This window comes from Agelaius phoeniceus, chromosome 7, assembly GCF_051311805.1.
Source record: "Agelaius phoeniceus isolate bAgePho1 chromosome 7, bAgePho1.hap1, whole genome shotgun sequence".
Classification (NCBI taxonomy): Eukaryota; Metazoa; Chordata; class Aves; order Passeriformes; family Icteridae; genus Agelaius; species Agelaius phoeniceus.
In genome coordinates, this window is record NC_135271.1 from 42,453,423 (window position 1) to 42,466,145 (window position 12,723).

Sequence of the window (12,723 nt, forward strand, 5' to 3'; positions counted from 1 at the left end):
ACACTTCCAGAAATAAAGGCAGGAGAATCCTGATGTGATGTTCTGATACAGCATATGCACTCAATTCATCCTACTTTCTAAATCAAAAAATTGCAGGATTTTTTTTTTTTTTTTTTTTGCTGTACAAAGGAAAGAGTATAGTCAATGGATTGACTAGATGACAGCCAGTTAGGGAAGCAAAGACTGACGAAAAAGAAAATGCACTGTCAGATTTTTCTTTAAATCTGCAGTAAAAAGGGAACCGGGAGGCAGTTTCAGCAGAAGAGATGAAGACAGAGAAATTGCTTTAAGCTCAGTATAACAGTAGGCAAGGTAAAAGGTTAATTATTCCTTTGGTGGAAGTGATAGTCCTGAATTAATGGGATTGACTTCATCTCCTCCCTAGAAGCAGTCCCTGGATTCAGTCATTTCTGCTCCCCATGACTCCAGTTATGGCACTACTCTGTGCTCACTGCTCAGCTTCCCACCAGCCCCAGGCTTCCCAAAGTGGAAGGAAGTAATTTCTGATGAGTCCATCTGTAGGAAATGAAGAGCTTGGCATGGCTTTTTAGTTTACAAAAAGTCTGAGTAAGAGGAGTAACACATCTACAACCACAGGACATCACAGCCTGGAGTATGGTAAGTTGTCAGAGCAAGGCCAAGAGATGGAAAGCTGGAAGAGGTGATATTCCCTCACAGAGACAGATTTAGGAACCAGGATGTAGCTGCATGTCTATTTCTTGTAGTGAGTAAAACTAACATGGATCCCAAGAAAGAAAGCAGCAGTGGGCAGCAGAGCTTGCAGGAGTTTGTAACACTTGCCTTGTGACTGAGCTGTGGCCTTAACAGCCATTCCAAACAAACTGTGCTGGGCAGCACATGCCATACCCCAGCTGTGTGTGTACCTGTAGGAACTTTCCTCCTCATTCCAAAAGTCATGGAAATTACCAGGCATCCTTTTCCACCTTGTTTCTAGAAGGCATAGTTCCTGATAAGAGGCCATGCTTTGGAGATAAGCAGTGTAACTCCAAATGTGTTACTCCCAGCCTTTCAAAATCATGAGAATATGAACTACTGGAGGCAGTGGAGGAATTGCTAGGAGAATTCTACAACAAAAGACTTCATTAGCCTTGAACTGTAAAAAAATCCAACACAGTCACTGGAGTCAGCCATGCTGCTGCTTTTGAGGTGACTGATAAGAAAAATGCTGACAATCTTAGAGGTAAATCTTTCTCCTCAGTGGCCCTGCATAAAGGATGTGAAGTTGCATAATAAGGAATTGGCAATTGTTATTTTTATTATAAGCCTTGCAATATTTGATGTTTGTTTATAGCCCAGCTCCCAGAATCAAGGGATTAGTTGAAAGTCTCTGTTTTAATTAAGAAACAAAGGTTTTCTTCAATTTTTCCACCCACTGTTGGGAGATGCTGGGAGGAAGCACAACATATCCCTTTTTTTTCATGGTAATCATGAGGTGCTCTGTGCTGACTTATTCAGACATGCTATTCAGTTTTATGGTAGGTGACATTCTGAAGACTATCTTTACACTTTGGAGATGTAACACTGTATTATCTTACTAAATAAAATATTAAATCAATATTATGTGAACCAGATTCATATGATAAATTATAAAATAATTTAGTAATTACATGACCATTTTTTCATGAATTACATACTGAATTACAATTAAGAACTTCAATGGTTTCAACGTTTTTTACCTTTACCTAGGTTTTGGCAAGGTTCCCTGATGTTTAGGGGCTTTGCACAGCTTTTGAAGTGTGAGAGAATCAGTCTGCACAAACCCCAGCCTTAGAAAATCAGTTCTTCGCAGAAAGTGTTTCCTAAAGTTATTATAAACACTAACTGCTTTTATTAATTCATGATGGAGCTCATATTAGCTTGCCCTTGGATTTTAATGAAATGGGTGCCATCAGCATTGAGATGAAGAATCCATTCAGAAAAATCATGTATTTTATTTGTTAGCATATTTGGCTTCTGTTTGTGCTGAAATGAGCTATGATTTGCAAATAATAGTTAGGTTAAGATCCATCTTTTTCCTTACTTCTGGATAGCTAGAACAGCAAAAGGTAATTCATTTTTCTTAATAATTGCTTCTGTGGAAAATCTTTGAAAAGACAGTTCAGCCAAGTTTCTTGAATGCTGTAAGAAAACTCTTGGATCACACTCTGAAAAGCCTTGAACTGTCCAGTGCAATAAAACTTGGGACTGCATTTCATGGTGCCCATAAAACCTGCTCCAAAGCCTCCTAAAAATGTCTCAGAACAATTCAGAAAATGTTTGATTCAAATTACAAGAACTGGGTGATTTAAGAGACAGAAGTAAGGTCACTGTCATCCCTGATTTGTTTTCAGGACGCTCACTCCTGTACTCCTTATGTATAACCGAATAATGAATTAAAAGCTACTAAATAAAGCCCATCCGGGCGGCTTTCCAGGGCACCGCCCGTGCTGCGGGATCGCATTTCCCGCTGGCAGCGGAGCTCAGCGTGTGCCTGCTGTCACCAGAGGGTGCTCTCCCACCGTCTGGCACAGTGGCTGCCTCAGTGCCAGCAAGATTTGAGTCTTTAAAAGACGCGTGGTCCTACTGGCAGTTTTGGATTACGCCAGAATCCCCGGCTTAGAAGCAGTCTGAAGATGGAGGGAGTGGTAGTGAATGGCAGCAAAGTTTGCTTTTCATTTAGGGTTAAGTTGCAGTCAGGCTAAAATTCCTAAAAAAACATTGCCTGCTGGGGTTGTTTCATTTCAAAATGCACACCTGTATAAATTAGTGATGTTAAACTGGATGTCTATCCAGATGGTACACAGCCTTTTTTATTTCCTGCAGGCTATTTTCCTTTTTGCTTAGCTCTGTCCCAGGTTACACTTCCAGTGCTCACCTCGAATCTCTATAGTTCCGTCTTTTTTATCTCTACATCACTGATATTTTATCTTGCTTCTCTCACCACTCATCTGCCTTTTCAATTCTCTTTCAAAAAATCAACATGGAAGAAGAAAAGCTAAAAAAAACTCCTCCATCTTAGATCATCATTCTCTTGGGAGGGAGGTGTACCTGTGAGAAGTCTGTTACTGTTTCAGACTCTCTCACTCCATTGGGAAATTAACTGTTCATTCTTTCAACTATTTTAAGTGAAGGATGTGTCATAGTATTATGGCATGTAGAAGGTAAAGACTAAATCCATATATTTTGCCTAAGAATGCCACAGTGAAAATATACACACCCCTTTGTAGGATTTGTAAATCGGTAATCCAATGACCTGTAGTCACTTATTCTTATAACTTCAAGAAAATCTTACTAGTCATTCTGTTTGGAGAAGTTTTACCTTTCACAAATACATTATAAGTTCCTGGGCATTTTGTTTTCCAACAATTCCATATCAGATTTGCTCAGTCTCAATATAAAAATGAAGGAAAACATTTCTTCACAGAGCTGTGATCTGAAATTTAATATCCTGGCCCAAGTCAAGGAGTCTGTGATGCACTTACAGTGCAAAGGTTTTCATTTTGTTTGTTCCTCCTCAGGTCGAGGCTCAGTGAATCAGATTTAATTAGTTGTTTCATGGATGATATGTGAGTTAAAAAGACCCACTTCATTCTCCTGGATATTAATTTATTTTGAGCACAACAGCTACAGATGACCTGAGACTTTCAGAAAAGATGTGCAAAGGCACTGTTCCAAACAAACCTCTCTGTGGGTGACTACTCTGTGTCAAGGTGTGCTGTGCTTGTCCTTGCCTGGACTTTGCAGTGTGCACTCCTGTAGAAACTGAGAAACTCCTCAGCAGCCTGGTTTTCAAAGGGAGCACAGTAGCTATGAAAACCCAGCCTCTCAAAAATTTAAATACCCAAAATTATTGGCTACTTGCATATCGTGACTGTAGTCTTTGAGTCATGAGATCAAAATCATGACACTGCAGAAAGAGAAGTCTGGTAAAAACTTTATATTCATCACATCCTTAGTTGTAATATTCTCATTACTCTCCAGGAGACTTCTAGATCTGCCCCAGATGAAATTGTAGAGAGGACCAGCCACCAATTCTGTCAAGTTCTGTCATACAGACCATGAGGGAGCTGTGATTTTTTCTTACTAGAATCTCAATATTTCCACTATCAGATTACCTTATCCTCTACAAATTCCACAGGCCACTTTGCTCTGCCAAGTAAGTGAGCTAAAAATGTTTGTGTTCATATTTCCAATCTTACAAAGCAATATTTAAAGTGACAAAAACGTATTTTTCAAGAAAAAGATGTCTTCTTGTCTGCCCGTATGTTTTAAACTATTAAGTGCTGAAAATAAGAATTGTTCAGAGACTGAACAGGACCTTGGCTGGACTGGACCTTCTAAATGTCACCCATGGGTACAACAGTGAGCATGTTTGAAACACCACTATTTCCTGTTATATGAGAGTGCTGAAAGGGCACAATACCTTGCAAATAATATCAGCAATGGTCTGCTGCAGCCCCTAACACAGTGGCCACTGTAACAGGTCTGTGACTTTTTCATTTCACAGTGCACAGTCTCACTTTCACTGAGGATAATTGGGAATTTGCAATTGCCCACTGAATGGTTCTCTATGCCTACTACATCTCAGGAAAGAGATGAACTGAGCAACTGTAAGGAGATGGGATACAACCAAGACAACAAATTAAAAGAGTAAATGCATGCAGGGGAAGATACTTGTGCTGTTACCGCAGTATTGCTGATTCCAGAAACCTGGATGAAAACCTTTATCACGGGAATCATTTCATTAGGGAGCAGGATGGAAGTGATCTCTGTGCTGGGGCTGCCAGGCAACAAAATGGGATGAAAAAAGAGCCCATCCAAGATATGAGCCACAGAAAACAATGCAAAATCTGATACTGAGTTTGGAAGGCTTGGGTTTAGTTCCCTACAAGTGGCTTCAGCTTCTCCTGTAAGAAGGAATCCAGCCGGGAAGATGCAGTCATGGCAGTACCAAGGTCCATGGCCTGATGCAACCACTGAGATCCTGTCCATTTATTCCAAGGTCTGTCCATGACACTTTGTTTCATGGTATCCTTACAAAAAACATTGCACCCTAACAAGAATGCTGTACAAAGGAGCATTGCACAGGAAGTTATACATACTTTATTTTATCTATAATGCAAAATGGAAATAAATCTCTTTTAGGCCTTCTCAGAATTGTGCACATTAAAAAAAGTTATTTAAGTTACTTTATCTAACTGTGTCTGCTCTACAAACAGTGGAGCCCTTGCTGTTGTTGTTACAACTCCATCTCATGTTTTTATTTTTATTACAAGAAGAAACAAATATGTACTAAAAGTGAGATCTACTGCTACATTTTCAGTGGTGACCGAGTTTAATGTTGTCACAAGTCCAGGCTGAGCAGCAAAATGAATCACATGGCTATACAAAAAATGAGGAAGCTTTTTAGCTCAGCTTTGTGGGATCAAGATTAATGAAATAGAAAGATCAAGACAGGATTGCTGAAAGCAGCAGCACAAGAACTGGAGCTCACTTACCTTCACAGATCAAAATAAAGTGGGGAAAGGGAAAACTAAGCCTAAATTGAAACTGCTAGAGATTTGCAAGCATAAAAATCTAAAAATCTAAAGGAAAGGAGGTTTTTCTTTTTTAGATGGTATATCCCTCTTGGGACTACTTTTAAACTAATTGATATTTAGAAGATTGATTATCCAAATGTCATAGGGGACAGCAGCTCTGTCTGAGTAACTGAGTGAATTAGCATCACAACTAGGTGTTGGGAAGCAGTGCTTTTGCAAAGTATTTTATTGAGGTTTAAGTGATCCAAGATGACTTGTAATGACCATATAATGACCATAGATTTTTGTATTTTCATGCCTTACTCTTTTCTTTCCTAACTACATACCAGATGAAGGAAAATTCTAGCCTATAAAAGAGAAAAATGTTTCCAGTTCTTGAGATCTCATAGACATAAAGCAAATTAAAAGAACCTATTACATTTCTGTAAGTACATCATTTCAAGCCAGCTTTGTGATTTTGGGGGCCAGCTCCATGAGTTTTAAAGTTCACAGCAGTTAATTAGCCCTGTCTTTCCCCTTCGCCTTACTGTTCTTTAAAAAGCCAGAGAAACAGCTCCATTTCCTAGGGTGGGTTAGTTCTCTCCCTTGTCTGGTACTCAGTTACCACTTAAGCCCCTAGTTCATAATACCTTTGGCTTTTTATTTATTATTTTTGTTTATTTCTGCACTTGCTGCTGCATCTGAAGATGATCTACATCCCTTCCTAACACTCTCCTGTTTCAACCCTTGTCTTTGCTTTTTGTGGCAGTCAAATTAGAGCCATACAGTTCTCTGTGAGGAGAAGGCAGACAACACCACATATTGCTGTGGTGACCACATTAACCTCTGGGGCTGTGGAACAGTGTTCTGAAGCTCTGTATAAAATGTGGCCTGTGGTTACACCAGTACATGGCCTGAGCTGGTCTGGCCTATTTTTGCTATTATTAATTATTATTATTATGGCCTAATTTTGCTATTATTATTATTATTATTATTATTATTATTATTATTATTATTATTATTATTATTATTATTATTATTATTATTATTATTATTATTATTATTATTATTACTCTGTCAGGGCAGCAGTCAGAATGGACTGGCTCATGTATGCTCTGCTGCCCTCCAAAGGATGGGAATGCTGCACTCCTGCTCCTTCACCTTATTGAGATGCTTCCAGCCACAGCTAAGTGCAAGGTTATTTTTTTTTTTTAATATTCTGTGTGTGGCAAAGAGTCTGGCAACAGAATACCTGTGATAGACTTGAAAAGACACCCTTGTCAGGTATTTCCTAAGCCATCGCCAACCATGAAATGCTGCCATGGTTTGCTATCCAGCTGTTCGGCCCATCCAATCCCTGTGCACTGGAGTGATTTTATTCACGAATACAACGTGCCTAGGGAAGTGGTGGAGCCACCATCCCTGGAAGTATTTAAGGAAAGCCTGGAAATGTCTCTTGGTGCCAAGGTCCCGTTGACATGGTGGTGGTGCTAGATGTTGGACCTGCTGATCTCAGAGGTCTTTTCCAACCTAATGGATTCAGTGATTCTGTGACCTGTGTGCAGGGGAGAAAAAACAGAATGAAACCCCACTTCAGCTCTTAGGTCACCAAAGGAAACACGGCTGGCAATGAGAAGTGTCAGCGCCCAGCGGAGCATAAGCGCCTCGCAGTCAGAGCACTCGGTAACTTGTCCTCCATGCTGGCGGGAGGCCTCAGGACCCCTTGCAAAAGGAAAAAAAGGAGAAAAGAGCGGCGGGCAAAGGGCAGCGCCGCGCAGGGGAAGCGCCCGGGGCCCGCGGGGAGGAGCCGCGCTCTGAGGGGCCGCGGGCACGGGGGCACCCGGGGGCGCCCCCAAGGGCGCAGCCCGCGGGCGGGGCCGCGGCCGTTGCGCTCCGCGCAGCCAGTCAGTCACATGAGCCGCCGCCCTCCTTCCCCGGCACCCCTCGGCCGCGAATGGCACGGCCCGGATGCGCTTGTACGCAAGGAGGGTGCGGGCGAACCATTGAGCGGGGGCGGGGGAACCCGGCAGCCGCCGGCGGGGAACACCCCTTCGCCGGGGAGCTGCGGCGGCGGGGAGCGGACGTGACAGCGGCGCGGCTGGCGGCGGAGAGCGATGGGGGTGCCGCGGGGACAGGAGCGCCAGGCCCCGCAGGAGGTACCGGAGCCGCGTCTCTCCCAGCCCCCCGTCCCTCGGGCGCTGCCGAGGCCCCGCTGCACCGGCGTCACCGGGATCCCCACCCGCTCCTGCCCCGGCTCCCGGCCCTCGCCGGCAGCGCGGGGGTCGGTGCCGCGCAGCGCGCAGGGTGCGGGGAACGCGGGGAGGCCTGCGGGGCTGCCGGCAGCGCTGTGCGGGTCACCTTCGGTGCTCCATCGCCTCCCGTGTGCCCGCTGCAAGCCCGGCTGGCCGGGTTCCCGTGGCAGGCAGCGGAGAGGAGGAGGGTGCCCAGAGGGGTGGAGGTGGGCAGGGTGTGCAGGTGGGGCCGTGCAGCCCTCGGGGCGCACCTGGAGCCCTGTGAGCGACTCTCCGGCCTAGGGCCGAGCTGCTGGGGAGCTCTGTGCCTCTAGGAAATCACATGTGTCCCCGGAGCTGGGGGGTTTCATCCTGTAAGGAGGGGACAAAAGCCCTGGGACGGGCTGGCTGTGCTGGTGAGGCTTCGGAGCGCTGAGGCTGTCCGGGCTGCCCGTCACAGTTCACTTTGTGACTGCCGTGCTTTGAAATTGCATTGCCCAAAAAGTGGAATTCCGTGTGAGCGTCTCCTCCTGGTTCTGTAGAAGGATTAGAGAAACGTGTCCTGGTTTCGGCTGGGATAGAGGTGAAATTGAGGTATGTGAGTTTATGAACCCTGAAATTGAAAGAAATGTGTGAAATGGAGAATAAGTTAACTGGCTTATGGCAATAGGACAATATTAGTAGCTAGGGGCAAGCAGCGGACCAGGAGTTTGAACAGCAAAAGCAGATTAAAGTATTTAACTGGGTGAAAATATTTCTAAATGGACTTAACATCACATGTGCTACGTGTTTCTTTAATGTTTTTCAAATTAACAACCAAGTGAGAAATGGAAGGCAGGTTTCTCCTGGTATGTGGTCTGTGCCAAGGCTTGGAAAATGCTCACTCTTCAAATGAATGAGAAAAACTGAATTAGTGTTTTGTTGTTTGTTTGTTAGGTTGAAACAAGAGAAGATGAGGAACAAAACATCAAGTTGACTGAAATCTTGGAACTGTTGGTAGCTGCTGGGTATTTTCGAGCAAGAATCAAGGGGTTATCACCCTTTGACAAGGTGAGGCCATTACAATATTTTAAACCCCTCTTTTAAGTATAAAAGGCTTATATGTTTTGCTGGTTTGCTTAGCAATTCTTTATAAGACAGTTGCAATTTATGAGGCTTCCCTGTGTAAATAATTCTGCAAATGACCTAGTTTCAGACAGACAGGACCTCCTCAGTCTTGAAAGACGATTTTGTGCAGCAGGGCCTGTTCTAAAGGAGACAATTGGATGCCAGCTTACTGCTGTCTGCTTTTTTTGGGTGCTGTGGCCTATGCTGGAGTTGTGTGCAGGGAATTTTCCTCTCTCTCCCAAGAGCAGATAGAATAGGTAGTCTTTGGATACTTCGAGTCTTTGGATACTTGGAGATAGCATAGTAATTTTAAAAACAACATTGATGAGAAATGAGGAAGTATCTGTGTAAGAAAGGAACAGTTAGCCTGGTGAGATTATTTTGGGGGCTGTTTTTACATATCTTTAGAATGTCATATTTATTAACCTTTCATTGTTCTAGACAGGAAGTGTGTGATGCTAACACACTGAGCAAAGTTCAGGTTGAAGAGAGATTTCTGAATTGCTTTAATGCTGACTCTGTGAGAAATTCCTGAGCCAAAGTTTGAAAACACAGAACTACAGCAGCCTTGAAATGGATTCTTCTGTTTTGTTCTCTCTCTTTGATCATAGCACAGCCTCACTTTGCAATGCAATTTTATTTTATTCAAGCTCCTTGGTTTTGCTGCCAGCTGCTGCTCAGGAGTCTGTGCTTACAGACAGAGAAGTTTCAAGGAGGCTGCCTTAGGATGTAACATTGTTGCATTTATGTGTAGAAATCACTTATAGGTACTTAATACAATTGCAAAGTTACCATTCCATTGCAGTGCCCAACCTCACCAAAATGAGCCTTGCTGCTGAAAATGATCACACTGCTAATGCAAAAGGGATATGTAGGTTAACATAGAGGGGGGTGTGAGAGGGGCAATATGTCAGAAACCTTGTTAGAAACCAAGGTTCCTGATTTGCTGTGTGATAATGACAAGTTATTCCACATTTTAATCCCTTTTTCTCTTCTTTGCCTTTGCATACATTTAGGTTATTTTGCACATGTTTATGCAAGGTTGTCTTTAAATATTTATGTAAAGTTGATGAAATGGCTCAGGAGTTTAAATATGCCCATGTCAGAATAGGGCCTGAAATAGAGATTTCTGCAGAGCTGGGGATTTCCTGTGTGCTGATGCTGTGTCTACCACTTTGTGTTGCATGTGTCAGCAAGCAAGAAATAATAGTAGCAAAGATGTATATAAAAAGGTAAATATAAGACTGCAGTAATTATGATCCTTGAGAAAACTTCGATATGGTCACTTTTTAGAGGTCATGACATTTAACATACTGTTGTGTTTTATCCTTTTGGTTGGTTGGTTTTCTTGTTTTCAATCTGAGAGCTGTTTCAAAACTATTATCTAAAGCTAAGAGAGGAAGGTTGTCAATAACTTCTGGGGTGGTTTCTGTCTTCTTGTACACATGTATTGTGTATAGTACTGTATGAAGTTGGTATGGTTATGTTATCTGAGTCTGTCTCAGAGCAGAGAGGATACTGAGGATGGTGAGATTATTGAGATGTAGTTTCTAAAATAAATAAAGCCTGGAAGATGCATTTGGGTTTACCTGTTCAGTTTAGAGTGGCCCTGACCATGCTGTTGCTCCTTTGGCAGGTGGTGGGAGGCATGACGTGGTGTATCACTACCTGCAGCTTTGATATCGACGTGGATTTATTATTTCAGGAAAACTCTACTATTGGTCAAAAAATGTAAGTTGATTAAATGGCAAGTGGAGGATCTTTCTTCTTTTTCTTAGAAAATAAAAAGTGGGTGGGGAGGGGGAAGTTACCTGCTGTGTTTCTAAGAAAGAGTTTTAGTTTAAATTTCCTGCTTTTGGAGACTGCTTGTTTACAAAAGGCACAGTTTTTGGGGTTTCTCAGACTGTAGTTCCACAAATTCTAAATCCAGAAAGATGCTTATTTCAAAAAAGGCAGGGCTATTCCCTTTGGGCTGCCATGTTCTTATATCCCTACTAAGCACTGAAAGCATTTATGTGGCTCCACACTGAACTGAATTGGGAACTGATCCAAGTTAAAACCTACCAAAAAAAAAACCCAAAAAACCAAAACCCAAAAGAAAAAAAAAAAAGAAAATAGTTTTAACATGAATGAATTCCTGGATCCAGTTCTCTGTGCAGCTGTACAGATGCTTGTGCTGGCACAAGGGGATCATGCAGAGGCCAAAGCAAAGGGCAGAGGGAGACCACGCTGCTGGAAGCTGGAGTGCAACATTAGAAGGCCTTCCCTGAGTTCCCTGTGTCTGCAGTTCTGCTGTGTAAATAACCTCTGACTCCCTTTTATGGTTCTGGGTTAGAATTGTAGGCATCAGCAAACAGAATTTAAAGCATGTCACTGTTGCCAAAATAGGCATCTGCCCCATACTGAGGAGGAGGATTTCCTTCCTCAGGGTGACCCAGTGAGAACATTTTGTTTTGATTCATTTCTTATGCATGGAATTTGCTCATAAGCCAGCTAATTCCTCTGCCAGGGAGCTTATAGATGTTGTTTATGCTAGGAAAGGGGACACATTCTAAACTCCATTTTTTCTTTATTTATATCTGACAAAAGAGGCATAATTAAAATTTGCAGGAAATAACTTTAGCCTGGTAAGTTACAGTGGCTTATTAAGAGACTTATTTACTCAGTGTAGTTAAAAAGGACATCTTTCTGTGTTTTCTTGAAAGTCATAGAGCATTGGCAAGGCTTTTCAAAATAAATATTTGTGGGCGTTGCAATTGCATTTGGAGACACTCAAAAATATAGATAATTAACTACATCATAGATAACTAAGTACATAAAGCATTGCTGAGTGCAAAGAATTAAGTAGAAACTAGGAATGAAAATGGTAGTGGTAGTTTTTTGTCTTTGCTATCCTTAAGAACAACAGGGTAGGAACTGGTTAAGTTGTTCTCAAAATGTTCTGTTATTTTTCCAGCTAACTGGATGAAAAACTAGCAAAACAAAAACGAGGCTCCTCTCCCAAAACAGCAACAATGATTTATTTGTAAATCTAAAGTGTTCAGAACATAGGATCATAGGCTGTTTTGATGTCCATGTAATGTTTGTGTTGGTAGAGTCTCAGGGCTTCTGTGGTGTTTTCAAGATAAAGCAAAGTTAAACTGTGTTTTCTCAGTATTATTCCATTGTGATGGTGTCCTGTTATTTAATTGCTGGGCTCAAATAAACATGGAAGCATACATTAGGATAAATAGTTTTGTTTTAATTGCATTTGCTTTGATTGTGCTTCACTTCCCTTTACTTCCTTTTAGGAAGTAAAAGACTTCAGGCTCTATTCCCAGATTTTGGTCATTGTCTCATATCTCTTGATCCCCTTTTTTTCTTCCAGGACCTTACTTGTCCATTTGAACAGTACTAAATGTCAGTGAGCTCAGTACTGGATCAGTACTGGATCATTTCTTTTTCTTCATGGAGAAATAGCTTTGGTTTTCCAAGTAAAGTTCTCATCCTCAGTGGTTACACCTGCTTTAGAAATGTACTTGCCAACATTGACAGCAAAAAAAATTCTTTCCCTAAAATTAGGTATTCAGTGGAAACAGGATGAGTTTCTTACAGCTGGATTCCTTGTGGCAGGGTAATCCTTTCACTTAACCAGCTCTTACTGAGCTCTAGAATGAGATTGCTGCCAGCAAATTCAGTTTTAGTCACTTGAAAAGTACGTGAAGTGCACTGTGTATTTAGCTTTTAAGTGCAGTATGTATTTAAATTCAGAAAGTTTCAGGTGTAACATCAATATTTATTTTGAGAGTTCTGCTAAATAAAGTTTTAAGTCCTTACATTTGTTTCTGGGCTTCCTTGGAGTGTAGTCTCTTACTTAATGTAACTGT

General features: G+C 42.0%; 1 protein-coding gene across 2 annotated transcripts in view; it reads left to right on the forward strand.

Moving 5' to 3' along the window:
- Nucleotides 1–7,441: 7,441 nt before the first annotated feature.
- CCDC93 (CCC complex scaffolding subunit CCDC93) overlaps nucleotides 7,442–12,723 on the forward strand; it is a 33,011-nt gene continuing 27,729 nt past the window's right edge. The window contains exons 1-3 of one of the 2 annotated variants that reach the window (XM_054636620.2): nucleotides 7,442–7,675; nucleotides 8,687–8,800; nucleotides 10,494–10,588. In XM_054636620.2, coding sequence (XP_054492595.1) covers nucleotides 7,634–7,675; nucleotides 8,687–8,800; nucleotides 10,494–10,588 — 251 coding nt within the window. In that variant the 5' untranslated portion in view covers nucleotides 7,442–7,633. Of the gene's footprint in view, nucleotides 7,676–7,999; nucleotides 8,345–8,686; nucleotides 8,801–10,493; nucleotides 10,589–12,723 lie in introns of those variants that run through there. The other variant, XM_077181695.1, reaches the window with a different exon arrangement.